The 15,718-nt window shown below is 28.7% G+C and overlaps 2 protein-coding genes and 1 pseudogene across 3 annotated transcripts in view; 2 read left to right on the forward strand and 1 right to left on the reverse strand.

The window, feature by feature from the left end:
* Positions 1–749, forward strand: part of LOC103307687 — a 2,411-nt pseudogene extending 1,662 nt beyond the window's left edge. Inside the window, exon 2 of the transcript XR_003839689.1 lies at positions 11–749. The product of XR_003839689.1 is annotated as a heat shock protein 70 A1-like (transcript). The remainder of the gene's footprint in view (positions 1–10) is intronic.
* Positions 750–1,335: 586 nt separating this feature from the next.
* LOC100163045 (mitochondrial glutamate carrier 1) lies at positions 1,336–8,840 on the forward strand. The gene is made up of 8 exons (XM_001952257.3): positions 1,336–2,006; positions 6,380–6,406; positions 6,961–7,095; positions 7,163–7,309; positions 7,379–7,515; positions 7,602–7,787; positions 7,848–8,004; positions 8,079–8,840. The coding sequence occupies exons 1-8, from the start codon at positions 1,975–1,977 to the stop codon at positions 8,218–8,220; spliced, it is 963 nt and encodes a 320-aa protein (XP_001952292.1). The 5' UTR covers positions 1,336–1,974; the 3' UTR covers positions 8,221–8,840.
* Positions 8,841–14,218: 5,378 nt separating this feature from the next.
* Positions 14,219–15,718, reverse strand: part of LOC100165126 (V-type proton ATPase subunit E-like) — a 3,221-nt gene continuing 1,721 nt past the window's right edge. Inside the window, exon 4 of the mRNA NM_001162178.2 lies at positions 14,219–14,898. Coding sequence (NP_001155650.1) covers positions 14,596–14,898 — 303 coding nt within the window. The 3' untranslated portion in view covers positions 14,219–14,595. The remainder of the gene's footprint in view (positions 14,899–15,718) is intronic.

Here is a 15,718-nt window from a genome sequence, read left to right on the forward strand (position 1 = left end):
CATGACCAAGGATAACAACCTGTTGGCACATTCGACTTGACCGGCATACTCCGGCGCCCAGAGGTACACTAAGATCGAGGTGACTTTCGATATGGACGCCAACGGTATCTTGAACGTGTCGGCCCAAGGACAACAGCTCTGGCCGCTCCAAGAACATCGTCATCAAGAACGACAAGGGCCGCCTGTCTCAGGCCGAAATCGATCGTATGCTTAGCGAGGCCGAACGATACAAGGAAGAGGACGAGCGACAAAAAGTTAAGATCGCGGCCAAGAATCAGTTGGAGAGCTACGTGTATGGTGTCAAACAAGCGTTGGACGAAGCCGGCGACAAGCTGACCGAGTCCGAAAAGAACACAGGGAAACGGGAATGCGACGCGGTCATTCAGTGGTTGGACAACAATCAGTTGGCAGACAAAGAAGAGTACGAGTACAAACTAAAGGAAATCCAAAAGAGCTGCTCGGCTCTAATGATGAAGATACACGGTGCAGGACAACCCGGTAATGCGTCTCACCCCGGTGCTCATGGTTTCCCTGGGCCCGGCTCCGGAGGACCAACCGTCGAAGAAGTCGATTGATTCATTTGACAATGTAATTTGATTATATATATTGTAATTTTAGGTACTATTGTAAACTGCTTCCTACATTCTGATTGTAAATAGTATTATATAGGTAGATTTAATTTGAGACTGATTTTTCTTTTGTTATATTATACCTACATTTTTGCAAAATAAATATTATTTATTACCTGTCATACATATTTTTCGTTTTTATTTGTTTGTGTCTCGAAAAAATAGGATACTTCCTATGTTTTATTATTTGTGCACACTACAATATTGTATAGGTAAATAATAAAAATCAATATTATACCAAAGGATAGAATATGATTGATACATTATTAATGATGATATAACACGATTACAAATTGTGATTTGGTAAAAAATTGTTCAAACTTCATTTATAATTTATGGTAAAAAAAATTCAAACATTTATTTTTTTTAAAAAAATTGTTTTTTGAGTTTAAAATACTAAGAAAAAATGTTCTCTGGAATTTTTTGTTTGATTTTAGTATTTTTGTGCTTAGCATTTCGGTGAAATCAGAATTAACTTATCTTACTTTCTTTTTTTGTTAAATTACGTGCTTTAAAGTTTGTATACAATGGAATGAATTATGAATATTATTATTTATCATACAATAAATTCGGAATTTGCTCATACCAAAACGTTAAATGTTACCACTAGAGCGTGCTAAAGAACATTATAGCAAATTCAACTATTCTGTGATTATAATTTATAGCATTGATTAAATATCAATGATTATAATTAATCTTTAGTTTATTTCACATCAAACGTGATTAATTCTTTATAATAATTGACAACGTCTCGTACTTGCACACTCTAATGATTTCGTAACAATTTTAATATCATTAGCCGCAGCCGTGGTGGACCGTGATCCGTCCACAGAAATATGGAGTAGAATATTTCGTTTATTCCGCCGTGTTTAGGTGGTGGAACCGCTGGCGGGTTAACCGTTCTGTCGGAGAACGCATGTTGTGTACCTATAATACATCATTGTTGTAGAACATAATAGGTAATTTGTAGCTTGTACGTTTTATCATTGCGTAATAAACTATTTGCATACATACAAGCATATTGATTGCCAAGCACAGCGCCGACGGACAAACGAACAATTATTAGTGTTGTTTTATTTTATCGTTCCTTCTCCTCGCCGCTCCTGTTCACACCGCGAACGCAGTCGGCACCCACTCATTTCGGCCGAAGGCAGTTCGCCGGTTTTTGGTTACGTTACTTTAGTACTTCAGTCAGTACTCAGTAGTCTGTCGGTCAGCGCGGCTCATAGCTGTTGGCTCGTAATCCATGTCCACGACGACACTACGACACTACGACAGTCACGATCCATCCGAACGCGGTACGTGACGTGCAGCTGATCGACGTCTGCAAAAATCCTAACTCGCCATGGCGTCTAATGCCCTGCAATCGGAAGCAACGTGAGTAGTCTTTTGCAGTTTTGCACCTATATTATATAATCTGATCTTCATTGTTATGTCATATAATATGCTTAAAATTACTTGATTACCCATTTTATAAGTGATATTCTTAAGAGGCATGAATATTAAACAATAAACATTTACATGGGTGGGTGTAATCGAGTGACTACGGTGCCTTAGCCCACGTACATAGTACAATAATATTCTTCTCGTATATGTACGACGCCTACATTCATTCCTGTGATCCTTCACAAACACTTTACAGTTCAATCGTTAATTATGTAAACATGGATGGTTGACATTGAAAAGTGTGGCAAAAAATTGTACTCATAATATTGAAATGGGCTCAAATTTTTTGCATTCGATCAACATTCTGATGCCAGGTTAGACTCTTTGAATTCAATGTTTGTTAAAAAAAAAATGGACATTAAAATTGGCTGGTAAATTACTACTACTTTCGGGTCTTACCACTTGAATATTTAAATTTTAATTATTAAAATAAAAGTTAACCTGAGCTTACCTTACCTCATGTTCAAGATGATTGTCGAATATTTTAATGAAAAAAAAAAAATGTTAACCGCCATTAAGGCATTAATATCTATTATCTACCTCATTTATTTGGTAAATCAAATGGGCATTATTAAAAAACTTCTTTGTTTTTTATATAAAATGTTATAGTTAGACAGGTAGGTAGGTACAATACAACATTTTATAATAGGTTTTAATTAAAAAATCATAAATTTTTTTTTATTTTTTTATTTTTATTAGAAATTCTTTGTTATATTTGGTGATAACTTATAAATTATTAAAAATATAATTATAGGTAGGTACATATTTTTAATTGTGAACTCATCATAAATTATCGAGTAAATTATCAATATTGGTATTTATAGAATCAATTTTACTAGATTGACCTTTACTTTTTTTTTTTTATCTATTATAACAATTATTTTGATTATTTATTTTATTCTTAGTTAATTCAATTTAATTTAAATTAACACTTTTGTCAATTATTATACACGGTGTTTCACTAAGCATGCTCATTGCTCACCCACTTTTTTCATTCAATAATGTGTTTATTAAAATTATGATTTTTTGTATTATTTAAGGAGTGTCTTGTGGCAATTCAAACATTTGTTTTACAAATAAAACCCACCTTACTTTATGTAAATTATTTATTTGATAAGATATTTTTATGTACCTACCTAATTTAAATTTCAAACGATTAGTTTTTCAGTTATAACCCCAGTCCCCAGTTATAACATTGTTTATATTATGGATAATAGGTAATTAAAATTCTTAAATGTCCTTAAAAATAATTTTACAAAAATATAAAATAATCATAACTTATATGAGATCTAGCATTTAATGGAATATTTAATCTATTTGGACCATTTTTATAAATTATAAATATTTATAGGTTACTTATTAGGTAGGTACTAATTATTACAATTTTCAAATTACAATAGTTCCTATTATCATTAGTATATACAAAATTAAATAACTCAAAAACTAGGCCTCAAAAAATTTGGATTTCGAATTAGGTACATTAACATTTTCAAAAAATTTATCCACTAAATAATTTACAATAAAAAAGTTCTGAAACGGTAAAGTTGTCATTTGAAAAATCTCCACAAGACACTCTTTAAATACCTAGTACAAAAAAACTTAAGAATTAGAAATTATTGTCTTTAAGCATAATTAAAAATTCCAATTTTTCATTAAATGTGTTATTGAAGAAGAAAAAGGAAGTGTGCATGATTGGTGACTTATCCTGTAAAGCTGTAGACATCTTAAATAATAGGTACAATTAATAGCATTAAACATAGACTATATTAAAATCAAATGACAATATTAATGGCAAAAGTTAGGTTTGATTAATTATTAAAATAATTTAAAAACTAAATACTAATAAATTTATAAACAAAAATTCTAGAGCGGATTCCTTGACCATTTAAAGTTATAGATACAATTACATAGTTAATTTATTTATTGTATAAGGCTGAGTATAGATTAGGTAATTAATGATCTTAAATCTGTTTGTGACAACACAAGTTATTTAGATGAGAAATGTCCTGTGAGGGGTAACGGGGATATACTCTCATTGAGCAGCTTGAGATTATTAGATTAAATCTTATTAAACCTAATTAATTTTATATATTTTGGATTTTAATTATCTCCCCCTCCATTATTAATGTATCTGCCCCTGGAAATGCCTATGAAATGTATATCATTCTATATCAATAATTGCTATCCAGAAAATTCTATATTATATAGGTACCTAATATATTACTATACCCTTAAACCTACTTACCCTGAAACATAACTAAATGCCCATGTTATTTTATTTCTCTACATTGATAGGTAATATAGCCAATTTTCATGATCATTACTAGGGCTCGGAAGTTGTAGGAGCTAAAAAGTGTAAAATATGCACGAAAAAATTGCAAAATATGCATTAAAAATGTTAAATATGTGAAAAATATGCGTATAAAATCAATGAAATATGTACCTTTTTAGCTAAAATTGGTGAAATATGCATTTTCAATTTTCAATTTTTTTAACTCCCAACTGTATACCTATTAGCTAGGTCTGCTATAAATTGAGATCATACAGAACAATATGCAATTCCTACAACTTCCGAGCCCTACAAATAAGTATTTCGGCATACTAGCATGATAGACTAAATGCGTGTCACAATATCACTGTTATTAACTTCGTAATTGACTATGGCGATGACAATAAATACCTCGATAAATACCTTCATTGATAATTTTAAGTTTTATATTCAATATTAGTTGAAATATACAGGTTAAGAAAGAAAAAAATCATTTTTTTTAGAAAAATATAAAATATGCATAATATGCATATAAAATCAATGAAATATGCACTTTTTTAGCTAAAATTGGTAAGATATGCATTTTCAATATTCAATTTTTCAACTCGCAATTGTATACTTCAAATTTCTAGCTAGGTCTGCTATAAATTGTGATCATACAGAAAAATATGCAATTCCTACAACTTCCGAGCCCTAATCATTACTTATTAAATAATCATATTGGGTTTTATAGAATTTAATTATTGACAGCATGTACTATTCTTTTAAAAAAAAAACAAAATTTGTAGAATTGTTATTGTTATTGTTATGATAAAATATGTAACCACCTGTTACACTCATTTGCATGTTAAAATGGTATTATTTATATCAAATGCACTGCTATTATAAAAACTAATACTCTCATAAAGACTAATAATATTTCACTTTATTTTCTTATATTTTTTATTAACTTAGGTCAATTTAATAACATATTTTTTAGCGTTGATCATTATTTGTTAATTTTTTATTATATTTTAATAAAATATAGTTACCTAACTGTTGTATATTTTATTAACACAATAACAGTTATAGGTATATTGTATATATTCAGTTTTATATGTCATCCAACTGAACTGTAAAAAATTTTATGAAAATTTTCAATAACTAAAAATTTTGAAAAAAATTTTTTTTATGGATTTTGTAATTATTTATTTTTTTTAAATTATAGGCCACTTGTTCACTAAATATTTATTCACAAAATACTTACTGACTTACTTATAAAATAAAAATACTAACTGTTTAATATATTTTATTACTTAAAAATATAGGTGTTATAAATTTAAAAAATATATAAATATAAATCACTATCGTTATTATCACAGTTTTTATTAACATTACTAAATACTATATATTTTAATATTTATATCTTGAAGCTGGATATCTTAATAATTCCTTTTCCGTACTTATTAACGCCCGAGTCAACGCCTATATACTATATGTAGTATATCCCTAGAGTATAATTTTAATGAATATAGTTTCAAATTCAATAAAAAAAATTGGCGGTGCTCATTCAAATAAACATTAACTATGAGGTTGTGTTGATATTAATATCTTGGCTTTAGATACTTTGTATAAAACTTATAAAACTGTTAAGTACATCCAATGGCCGATTCCCAACTACAAATTTCAAATACAGAAATGAATACAGATACACATTACGCAATCCTTCTTATTTAAAAACTATAAATTAGTCAAGTTTATTGTTATCCTACTTATTAATTTAAATGTACAATTTCATGTTTTTACTTCATTTACTTTATTGCGAGGCGTAAACACCTTGGGGGTAATCAGTGTACATAAGGTGATGGTAATCATGGGTAATCTTTGTAGTAAATCATGGGTAATCATAGGTATAATCATTGAAATCAGTAATCTAGTGTACAAACTTTCTGTCAGGTATTTACCCCTCGCTTTATTGTATAACTTTGTGATTGCCCTGTGTCATATTATCATGCTATACCTACCAAATAAATAAATATAATTTTATTTTTTTCAGAAAACTTCCACCTTCAAACCGTTTTTCGTGAGTACTGTTTTATGTATATTTTAAATTTGATTTATATAATTTAATATTAATTTCTTTAAAGGAATATATATATTTTTTTAAATATGAAGAAAAATATAAATATAAAATAATTTTATATACCTAGGTAGGTACCTAGTATCTTATTATATTAATATAGTGAAACTTCAATATTAGGGACTCTTGGAGCATTAAAAAAAAAAATTGTATTATAGAACATGTTAAATAGAATTGAATACATTTGGTTCTATAATTATATAGATTATTATTAATTATATATTATAATTTGGTTTGATTCTCAAAGATATTTCGTTAAAGGAAAATGTTGTCACATGGAAGTTCATTACACGGAAGTTTCACTGTATAATAAATTATAATCATAATAATTTATTAATTTTGGATGAAATTTTCATTGATTATAGAATATAGACAATATTGAAGATGTGTATTATATGAACCAAATAATTTTAGTAGATATTTACTAAGATATTGCTATAATTTAATATTTATTTGAACATAATATAAATATTAAATAACAGAATGTATATTTATAGATTATTACCAAAAATAATAAATGGAGGAATAGCTGGTATTATTGGAGTAACCGTAGTTTTCCCACTGGATTTAGTTAAAACAAGACTTCAAAATCAAAAGCCAGGTCCTGATGGATCTTTCATGTATAGATCAATGTAAGACTATACCAAAGTAAAAATAATTATCTTTTTAATATTTAAATATTTTTTATTTAATTTATAGGCTTGATGCATTTCGAAAGACATATACTGCTGAGGGATATTTTGGAATGTATCGAGGGTCTGCTGTAAATATTTTATTAATTACACCAGAAAAAGCCATTAAATTAGCTGCTAATGATCAATTTCGACATTGGCTGGCAATACCTGGGTATGTATAATATTAAAAATTATCAAATAAAACAGAAGAAGCACGTTAAAAACCCTAATTTTTTTTAAGGAAGCCTTTAACGTTAATACGCGAAATGTTAGCCGGTGCAGGTGCAGGGCTTTTTCAAATTGTTGTTACCACTCCTATGGAATTATTAAAAATTCAAATGCAAGACGCAGGACGAGTTGCTGCACAAGCTAAATTAGGTAAATTCAATCATTTGTTTTTTTTTTTTCTTAAAAATTGGTGTTTGATATTAAATTTAAATAGTTATTTTTTTTATTAACTTTAGAAGGAAAAACTGTGCCAAAAGTTTCAGCTACATCATTGGCACGGGAATTAGTTGCGTCTAAAGGGTTATTAGGTCTCTACCGCGGTGTGGGAGCTACAGGAATGCGTGATGTAACATTTTCCATAATTTACTTTCCAATGTTTGCTAGACTGAATGCTTTAGGACCACGTAAAAAGGATGGTTCTGGTAAATATTTTGTTTTTCTCACATGAACTTAAAATATAATTTATGTTTTTTAATTATCAGGTGATGCAGTATTTTGGTGCTCGTTTGTGTCAGGATGTGTAGCTGGTTCAAGTGCTGCTTTAGCTGTAAATCCAATTGATGTAATTAAAACTAGGTTACAGGCAATTAAAAAATCTGAAGCCGAATTAGAATATAAAGGAGTTGTTGACTGTTTTACGTAAGATAATATTTATAAATAAATTTTAATTATTAATCAATTGATTTAATATTATAATATTAATTATATTCTAGGAAAACATTACGTAATGAAGGTCCTTTGGCATTCTTCAGAGGTGGTGCATGTCGAATGATAGTGATTGCACCACTGTTTGGAATCGCTCAAACCGTTTATTATTTAGGGGTAGCTGAGAGAATTATGGGCGTGAAAAAATGAAGAGGCAATATTCAGTGTAAAGTAATAAAAATGTATCAGCAATTAGTTCACTTTTATCCTTACACAGTATTATTGTGCGCTCATTTCTTGCGTTTTCACATATTTACTAGGCATAGTTATATACTTATACGAATTTCAAATTTAGTACCTACAGGTTACAAACCATTTACCAAATTTCACTAAATTATAATTGTTCAATTATTTGATTCCGAGGCCAATAACAGTTCAGGGTTGTTATGATTTTCTTGTTTTTATTATTTTTGTTGGCTTAAAGAATTTATTTAGTCTATAGTATTTTTATGAAAAAAACCATTTATGATACTATGATAGACAATAGTTAAAAGCAGTTAGCTTAAATGAAAACAATCATTTAAATATATGTTACTAATATTAAGGTTGAAATTAACTGTGATTGTTTATGGACATTATCTACTTTGTGTACTTAAATATTACCTGTGTTATCATGCATTCCGTGTCCGATGTAACCGTGATTTTATGTTAATGCCAAATTTTATACTTTACTTACTATCATTAATGATGTAGTATTATGCTTGTTTTAATTATTTTAATGATGTCTAAACCGATAATAAATTTGACATTTAACTTTATTAACTGAATAATTCTGTTTTTGTTTATATGTCTTATTAATTGATAAAATGCTAAAAACATTTACACTTGATACCTATAAACTGAGTTCGTCAAATAAAAAAAACTGGGTACTATATATAACTATTCTGTTTACTAACTTATTTATTAATTGAGCAAAATAGAAATTATAAATGTTTATTAATTTACTATAACTTGTATAGATGTTCACAACAAACAAGTGAAAACACTTTTAATTCTGGTAAATAATAAGAATGAGATAACTCTGATTGTAAATTTGTAACATACAATATTCATCACTGTGTTATATAATATTTAATTTTTATAATATACAAATCTGAAATTGAAATATATTTTCAATTTTGTAATATACAGGTTATCCACCAAGCATGCTCGCCTTTTTTTTCAATAATGCAGTCATTTGAAATATGTTTATTGGAATTTTTAAATATACTTTAAGACCATATTTTCAAAATCTTGAGATTTTTTTGTGCTACTTAAGGAATGTTTATTTTCTATAGGGATTAGCAATTTATATTAATCTATCAACAACCAACATTTATAAATTATAATTTATAAAAATGGTCTAAATATAATAGATAATAGATCCAATATTAAATATATTTTATATTTTTGTAAAATTATTTTTAAGTACTATTGTCCTTTGTATAAACATTTTAATAACTTATTTACCCTTTTTTATTGTAAGTTCTAAAGTGAATAACTATTGTGAAAATGTTGATGTATTTACTTAATTAAAAATTTAAATGAGTAATTTTTGAAAATAGAAGTTTGTATTACTACAAGTACTTTAAATAAAACAGAACAACTTAAGAATTTGAAAATACGGTCTTTATGTGTATTTGGTAAATCACTATATTTAAGAATGTAAAAAATGAATTGGTTTCTTGGATTCTTCCATAAATTATCAGAAGAAAGTAAGTACTTATGCTTTAGAGCTTAGAGTTTAAATATGTTATCACAATATTCAAATGTGGTGGAGTGGTATAACCAAAGAATATTCTGTTATTCTGTGGTATAACAGCAAATACCCTTCAAACTTTAAAGTGTCCAATATTTTTTAATAGGTTTGATATATACAGTACATAGCCTTCATAGAATTTAATTGTGTGTAACACTCATACTTATAATTAAATTAGTTAAATATTCATGAATCTGTCTAGGAGATTGTAACCAAGTATCTAACCTAGTGTGTTAAACTCTAAAATAACGAACTAAATAAATTATAATTATTTTTCTTATTGTGCAATGTACAATGTAATCGTATCAATATTTCACGAATCAGTTATCACCATACGGATATGGTCAAAACTGAGAATATGAATCAATAGAACTAACAATTAACAACATGTAATTTCCCCATCACAAGAGCAACCTAACAAATGTGTGGACGTCCAGAGTTTGACATTAATTAATTTTAAGTGTACAAAAAATTACTAGTTAATAATAATGACATTGACAGATGACCCTTATTTTTATTAACGTTACCATCGTAATATTCTCATGATGAATGATTGGTATATAATTATGTAGCTGCATTATCTTAATGATATATGTTTCATATCACTTTTATCCACATAAAATGAATAGGTATTTAACGTATTAGAAGTACCTATATAACATTAAAGTACCTACATATTTACATAGTAGGTAATCTAATATTCATAATTCATACTCGATGGAATTAAGTGTAGATAGGAACTTAATTCAGTCATACATATATATATACCTACTTAGTGTTATTATTTATTTTTCAATTCTAGATGTATAGTGTTCCAATAGTAGCTATTATACAAATTATGAAACACCTATTCCTACACATAAATGGGGAATTTTTTCCAATTTTTTTGAGGTGTTCTGAACACTTCCAGTTTTGAGATTAAAATCCTCATAGTTAATGTAATTTATTATTGCATTAGTTATAGCTCTTGTAATAATATATTGATTGATAAGTACGGACCAGACGTAACAAAGTCGTTATTGTTATTTCTTATACATTATATTATATAATTATTGAATTTGGGTAAAGTTTCTCATCCAGCGGTTCCCAAACTGTGCTCCTAGGATGGTTTCCCAACCACCGCGAGGCGCACGAAGGGTTCCGTACCATCATCAGCTATAAACATGTTGGCAACACTGCTTATATTATATATTCTAGGATTTTTAATGTATTTGTTATTATAGCGGCAACAGAAATACATAATCTGTGAAAATTTCAACTTTATAACTTTCATGGTGCATGAGATACAGCCTGGTGACGGACGGACAGCGGAGCTTTAGTATTAAGGTCTCGTACGTAACCCTAAAAATCAGGATTTGAAAACATTTGTTATAATATTAAAGAAAAAGTTTTTAGAAACAAAAAAAAAGTAAGAAATACAGTTGAATTTTTAAATATTTATTAATATTTTAGGAAGCAAATGAATTATTTATTTTGCGGGAGCTATTACAAGTTTCTAATCCCCCTAGTTGCACTTATGCGGAGTATGAAGTATGCACCAATGCACCATGCTTGCGACGAGCTAAAATATATTATAGTTATGACTTATGACTAGTGGACAGTATCGAACACTTCAGTAGTGTACCTGTTTTGCCTATACAATTCGCCGGACAAAACATTTTGTTTGTGCAAACATTTTAAAACAATTAAGAATATTATATTATCAACTAGCCATATTACCCGGCATTTCACGGCGGATTTTAATGACCATGGCTATTATTTTCTGCTCTAATTTTTAAATTTATTTTTTAAATATCTGTATTTAGTATTAACTGCTATCTCTAACTAATAATCACTAATCATCTTTTATTACTTTGGCATTTAATTGTATTTAGTTTTTTTGATTCATACGTAATGGCTAATTCAAAATTGACTTCACTGACACTTCAGTCTCCAGCTTGAAAAACAATAAAAATGTCGTTTGTTTCATAAAATCAATTTATCTACGATAACCTGTGGACCTATCTATAGATACATTTAATATTCGACAACCTTAAAAATGTCAACCATTTTTATACAGTTCCTTATACACTGAAGCAATGGGGATAGATCATACCTCTGTCCTCTGATCATATTGTTTCGGGATTTTATTTTCTAACGCTTTGTTTATTACCATAGAAATGAATAAAAAAATAAGTATATTTCAATATTAATTCAACTTACAGGCTATAATAAATAATAACAATATAAAATATCCAGACTGACAAACCGTTTCCGCTCAAAATCGTTTTTCTTATACAATGATAATCCATCATTTAATTCAAGTTTAATACTATCCATTATACATTGACCCACAGCCACCCACTTGTAACCTACTGTACAGCAGAGCGACATCCACTTACCCGCTTTTTTTAAAATTTGTTTTGTACATATTATTATTTAATAATCAAAAACTCAAAAATTTTAAATCGTCTTATAAATATGGTATAAAGAGTAATTGGGTACTGTGGGGACTTTGTCCCCCGCGGCTCTGTTTTCTGAAAATTATCTGGACCCTGTACATGAAAAATTTCTAAATACGCCACTGTTTACTGTAATAATGAATGTGTTAAATTTGAATTCAATAAATAAATTGCATACGAGGTACCGTTCAGAGCGGTCGAGCGGAGATGGTGTTTGACGCAATGACTCGTAAGACTATTGTGTATTCCTGTAAGGATATTTTATAATTAAATTTTTTATTGGTTAACCTTAGTAGGTACTATAGGTTGAACAAATGTTTACCAAAAATATCGCATATATTATGTACCTATATATAATTATATAATATTATATCATGTATTATTGTTATTTCTTATTATAATTAGGTATAGGTATGAGTCAATGCCGACGTGACGTGGAGTGTAGACGAATGTAATAATTGTGTGAATAGGTTCGTGGTGTAATGATAATATTCTGTAATAAGTTCCTAAATTTCAATAATATAACAAATAACAGCCCTGCTATAGATAAAATATAGAATATTATGTATAACACTGACGCAATGCAGTCTCGCAACAGGAGGGCAACTCGTATACACAATGCCATGTGCCAACATATATAATATATATATATCGTTAGAGTGAACGGGTGGCTGTAAAAGGGATCTATCGTCGGAGAGATTGTCCTTGAAACCGCAGAACCCTTTGTTTGAGCCTCCTACCACTCTTTGGTCAGTGGCATCGTCCTACAATCAGCGCTAGTGTATACCATCCACGGCAAAATAAATCTATCTATTTTGTTATTGCACCATGGCACATGCGTACCACCCACGCCCCTAAGAACCGGTCACTAGAGTCCTTATCGTGTATACGTCAACCTGAGGGCTTCTTTTACCGAGCAGTGATCAGTGCGTTTTTCTTTCGACTCGCGTAGACGCGTTACCTATTCCTACTGCTTCATAGTATTCATGGTCAGTGGACTTGGTAAGTTTGAACATTTTTATAAGACATTTTAGTGTACAGTGTATTTATTTTTGTCAGTGATCGAATATTCAACCTCGAGAACCCTCTGCAGATCAGGAGGTAATTACATAAGATCGATTATCTGATGAGTGATGACAGGCATGATATACCTACTAATTAGTGTACCTAACCAATGTCCAATGTAGGGTATTTATTCAGATATCTTAAAATATTTTAGTTAAGTACACGGACCGAGATATCTTAGTCCGTGGTTTAGTATTTTTAACGGTGGTATAAATACCTTAAAAATTGGTCAAATATTTAATTACAATTATGATAAGGAAAATTATAATATATTATATAAGTAAATGTGTGATGGTAAAAAGTATCAATAATCTCTATACGATTGAATATTTTTGAATTAGAGCATAATTAAAATCATTTTATGAAAAATCGGTACTTTTTATATCAAATTTTATCAAAATTTAATAATTGAACGCTCGTTGCTTATAAAAAATTATTTTTTAGAATTCAATTGAGTATGACTTATAATACTTAATAATTAAGCTTTCTGACCTACAAACATAATACCTATTTAATTTAAAATGTTTGTACAATGTACATAGCTAAATATTTTGAGAATTATATCTTGTCTATAAAATATTATATAAAGTATATCTGTGGAATTATAAATATATTTGGTGGAATTTAAATTCTCTACTACTAGAATTCCTTCTAATTATAACAAAAATACAAAATTATTTTTGTGTAACACCAATGTTAGGCATAGATATTCTTGTGTTTATTTGTCTAATATACCAACAAGAATACACATTTGCCACCTGAAACTGTTCTCAAAATCGAAAACTTAATTACATTATTCTACTCCAAAAAGTTTTGTCGAATACAAAATTAATATTTAAAAAAACCACCTCAAATCAATATATTTTTGTTTTGCACAGAACCTAAAATAAAATACTTTTTAGTGTTAAAATTCTGTAAAATTGGGAGTTTTTTTTAAAATTTATTTATTTGATGTCACAAAAAAAAAAAAATAATAAATAAATAATAATACAGCAATAACAATACCAATATAATTTGTATATTAATGAATTAAACAACAATTTACACGATAAAACTTGACACTAATCTACAACAAAGAAAAAAATTCACTCAAAATATTAACTTAAAATATGTAGACTCAAAATTAAATAATTGTGTATTGAACCTAAACTATGTATAGATGGGATGGTTATAATTTATGCAATTACATAGTTACCAAATGGAATGAGAAAAAATATTTTAAATAGAATGTTTTATTTTTGTTTTTAATACGCATATTATTGCTGTAGGGATTTACTGCGATTATTCAGCGAATTTTCTGTTTGGATTACGACCGAACAATGCAGTTCGTACAGCTGGTACCAACTGCTGAGCAATCAGTTCCAATCGCGATTCCAGTGTGTTACAAATTTTTATTTTATTCTTATGTGCCAACAACTCAATACCACCACACGTTTGAGGGGCTAAAAATGAATCTGTATCCAATTTCAGTAGTACATCCTTATTGGATGCTGCCTTATACTCGGCTGCCACTTCTTCAACTAATTCTTCCACAACTGATAAATCAATTTCACGAACACGTAATGTGACATTTTTCTCCAACAACTAAATCAAACAGTAACAAACATTATTTTCAAATAATATCATAATATTATCAGTATATTTCACAGTATGAACAATTGATATTTTAATAGATAAATAATTATTATAATTAAATAAAAATTTTGTATTAATACATTATTTAAAAATATGTAGCCTAAAGGTACCTTTAAATAAATAATAAGTGTATAATTAGATATAACCCCCGCATGTATTATCTCCGTCTTCTTAATTCACAACGAGTCAAATTTAACGTTAAGTGGACGTTATACCAACATTTTTATCTCCATCATACAAGTGCGTACATAGCAACATGTACGCTCAGCTGAAAACTTGTAGCTCTGTTGGTTTAAAAATTTGAGTGAATTGACCTCTTGTAACAGTGGCGTGTAAAACATTTCTTGTGTGTGAGGCCCAATGCATTTTTTTTTTTACTACCATCACCACCACCACTACTTTTATAGGTACAAACTGTAAAATTTACAAGACTCCTATCTTCCCAACGGTTTGTTATTTGTTAACATTTAATTCTTTATTATGACAAGTCAATCTCATGTTATTCTCATGGCCTCACATAAGTACACCACACCATCCACCAATTTATGTTGAGGCACAGGTCTCTAACAAATTTTCTTCACCATGCCACTGTTTTATAAAATTTAAAGGTAAGATTATTATCTAGGCAATCTCATGGGCTTTTTATTATATTTTAATTTTAAAGCGAGATATGAGTATTTTAAAATTGTAAATTGTTTGTGCATCTTAAAATACTCATATCTCGCTTTGAAATTAAAATAAATAAAAAGCCCATGAGATTGCCTAGATA

Source organism: Acyrthosiphon pisum, chromosome A2, assembly GCF_005508785.2.
Source record: "Acyrthosiphon pisum isolate AL4f chromosome A2, pea_aphid_22Mar2018_4r6ur, whole genome shotgun sequence".
In the NCBI taxonomy this organism is placed as follows: domain Eukaryota; kingdom Metazoa; phylum Arthropoda; class Insecta; order Hemiptera; family Aphididae; genus Acyrthosiphon; species Acyrthosiphon pisum.

Bases quoted from the DNA above. Each gene is read 5' to 3' on its own strand.
- LOC100163045 (XM_001952257.3), top strand. From the start codon at position 1,975: ATGGCGTCTAATGCCCTGCAATCGGAAGCAAC. The intron at 2,007-6,379 runs GTGAGTAGTCTT...TATTTTTTTCAG, and splicing joins GCCCTGCAATCGGAAGCAAC to AAAACTTCCACCTTCAAACC. The intron at 8,005-8,078 runs GTAAGATAATAT...ATTATATTCTAG, and splicing joins GGAGTTGTTGACTGTTTTAC to GAAAACATTACGTAATGAAG.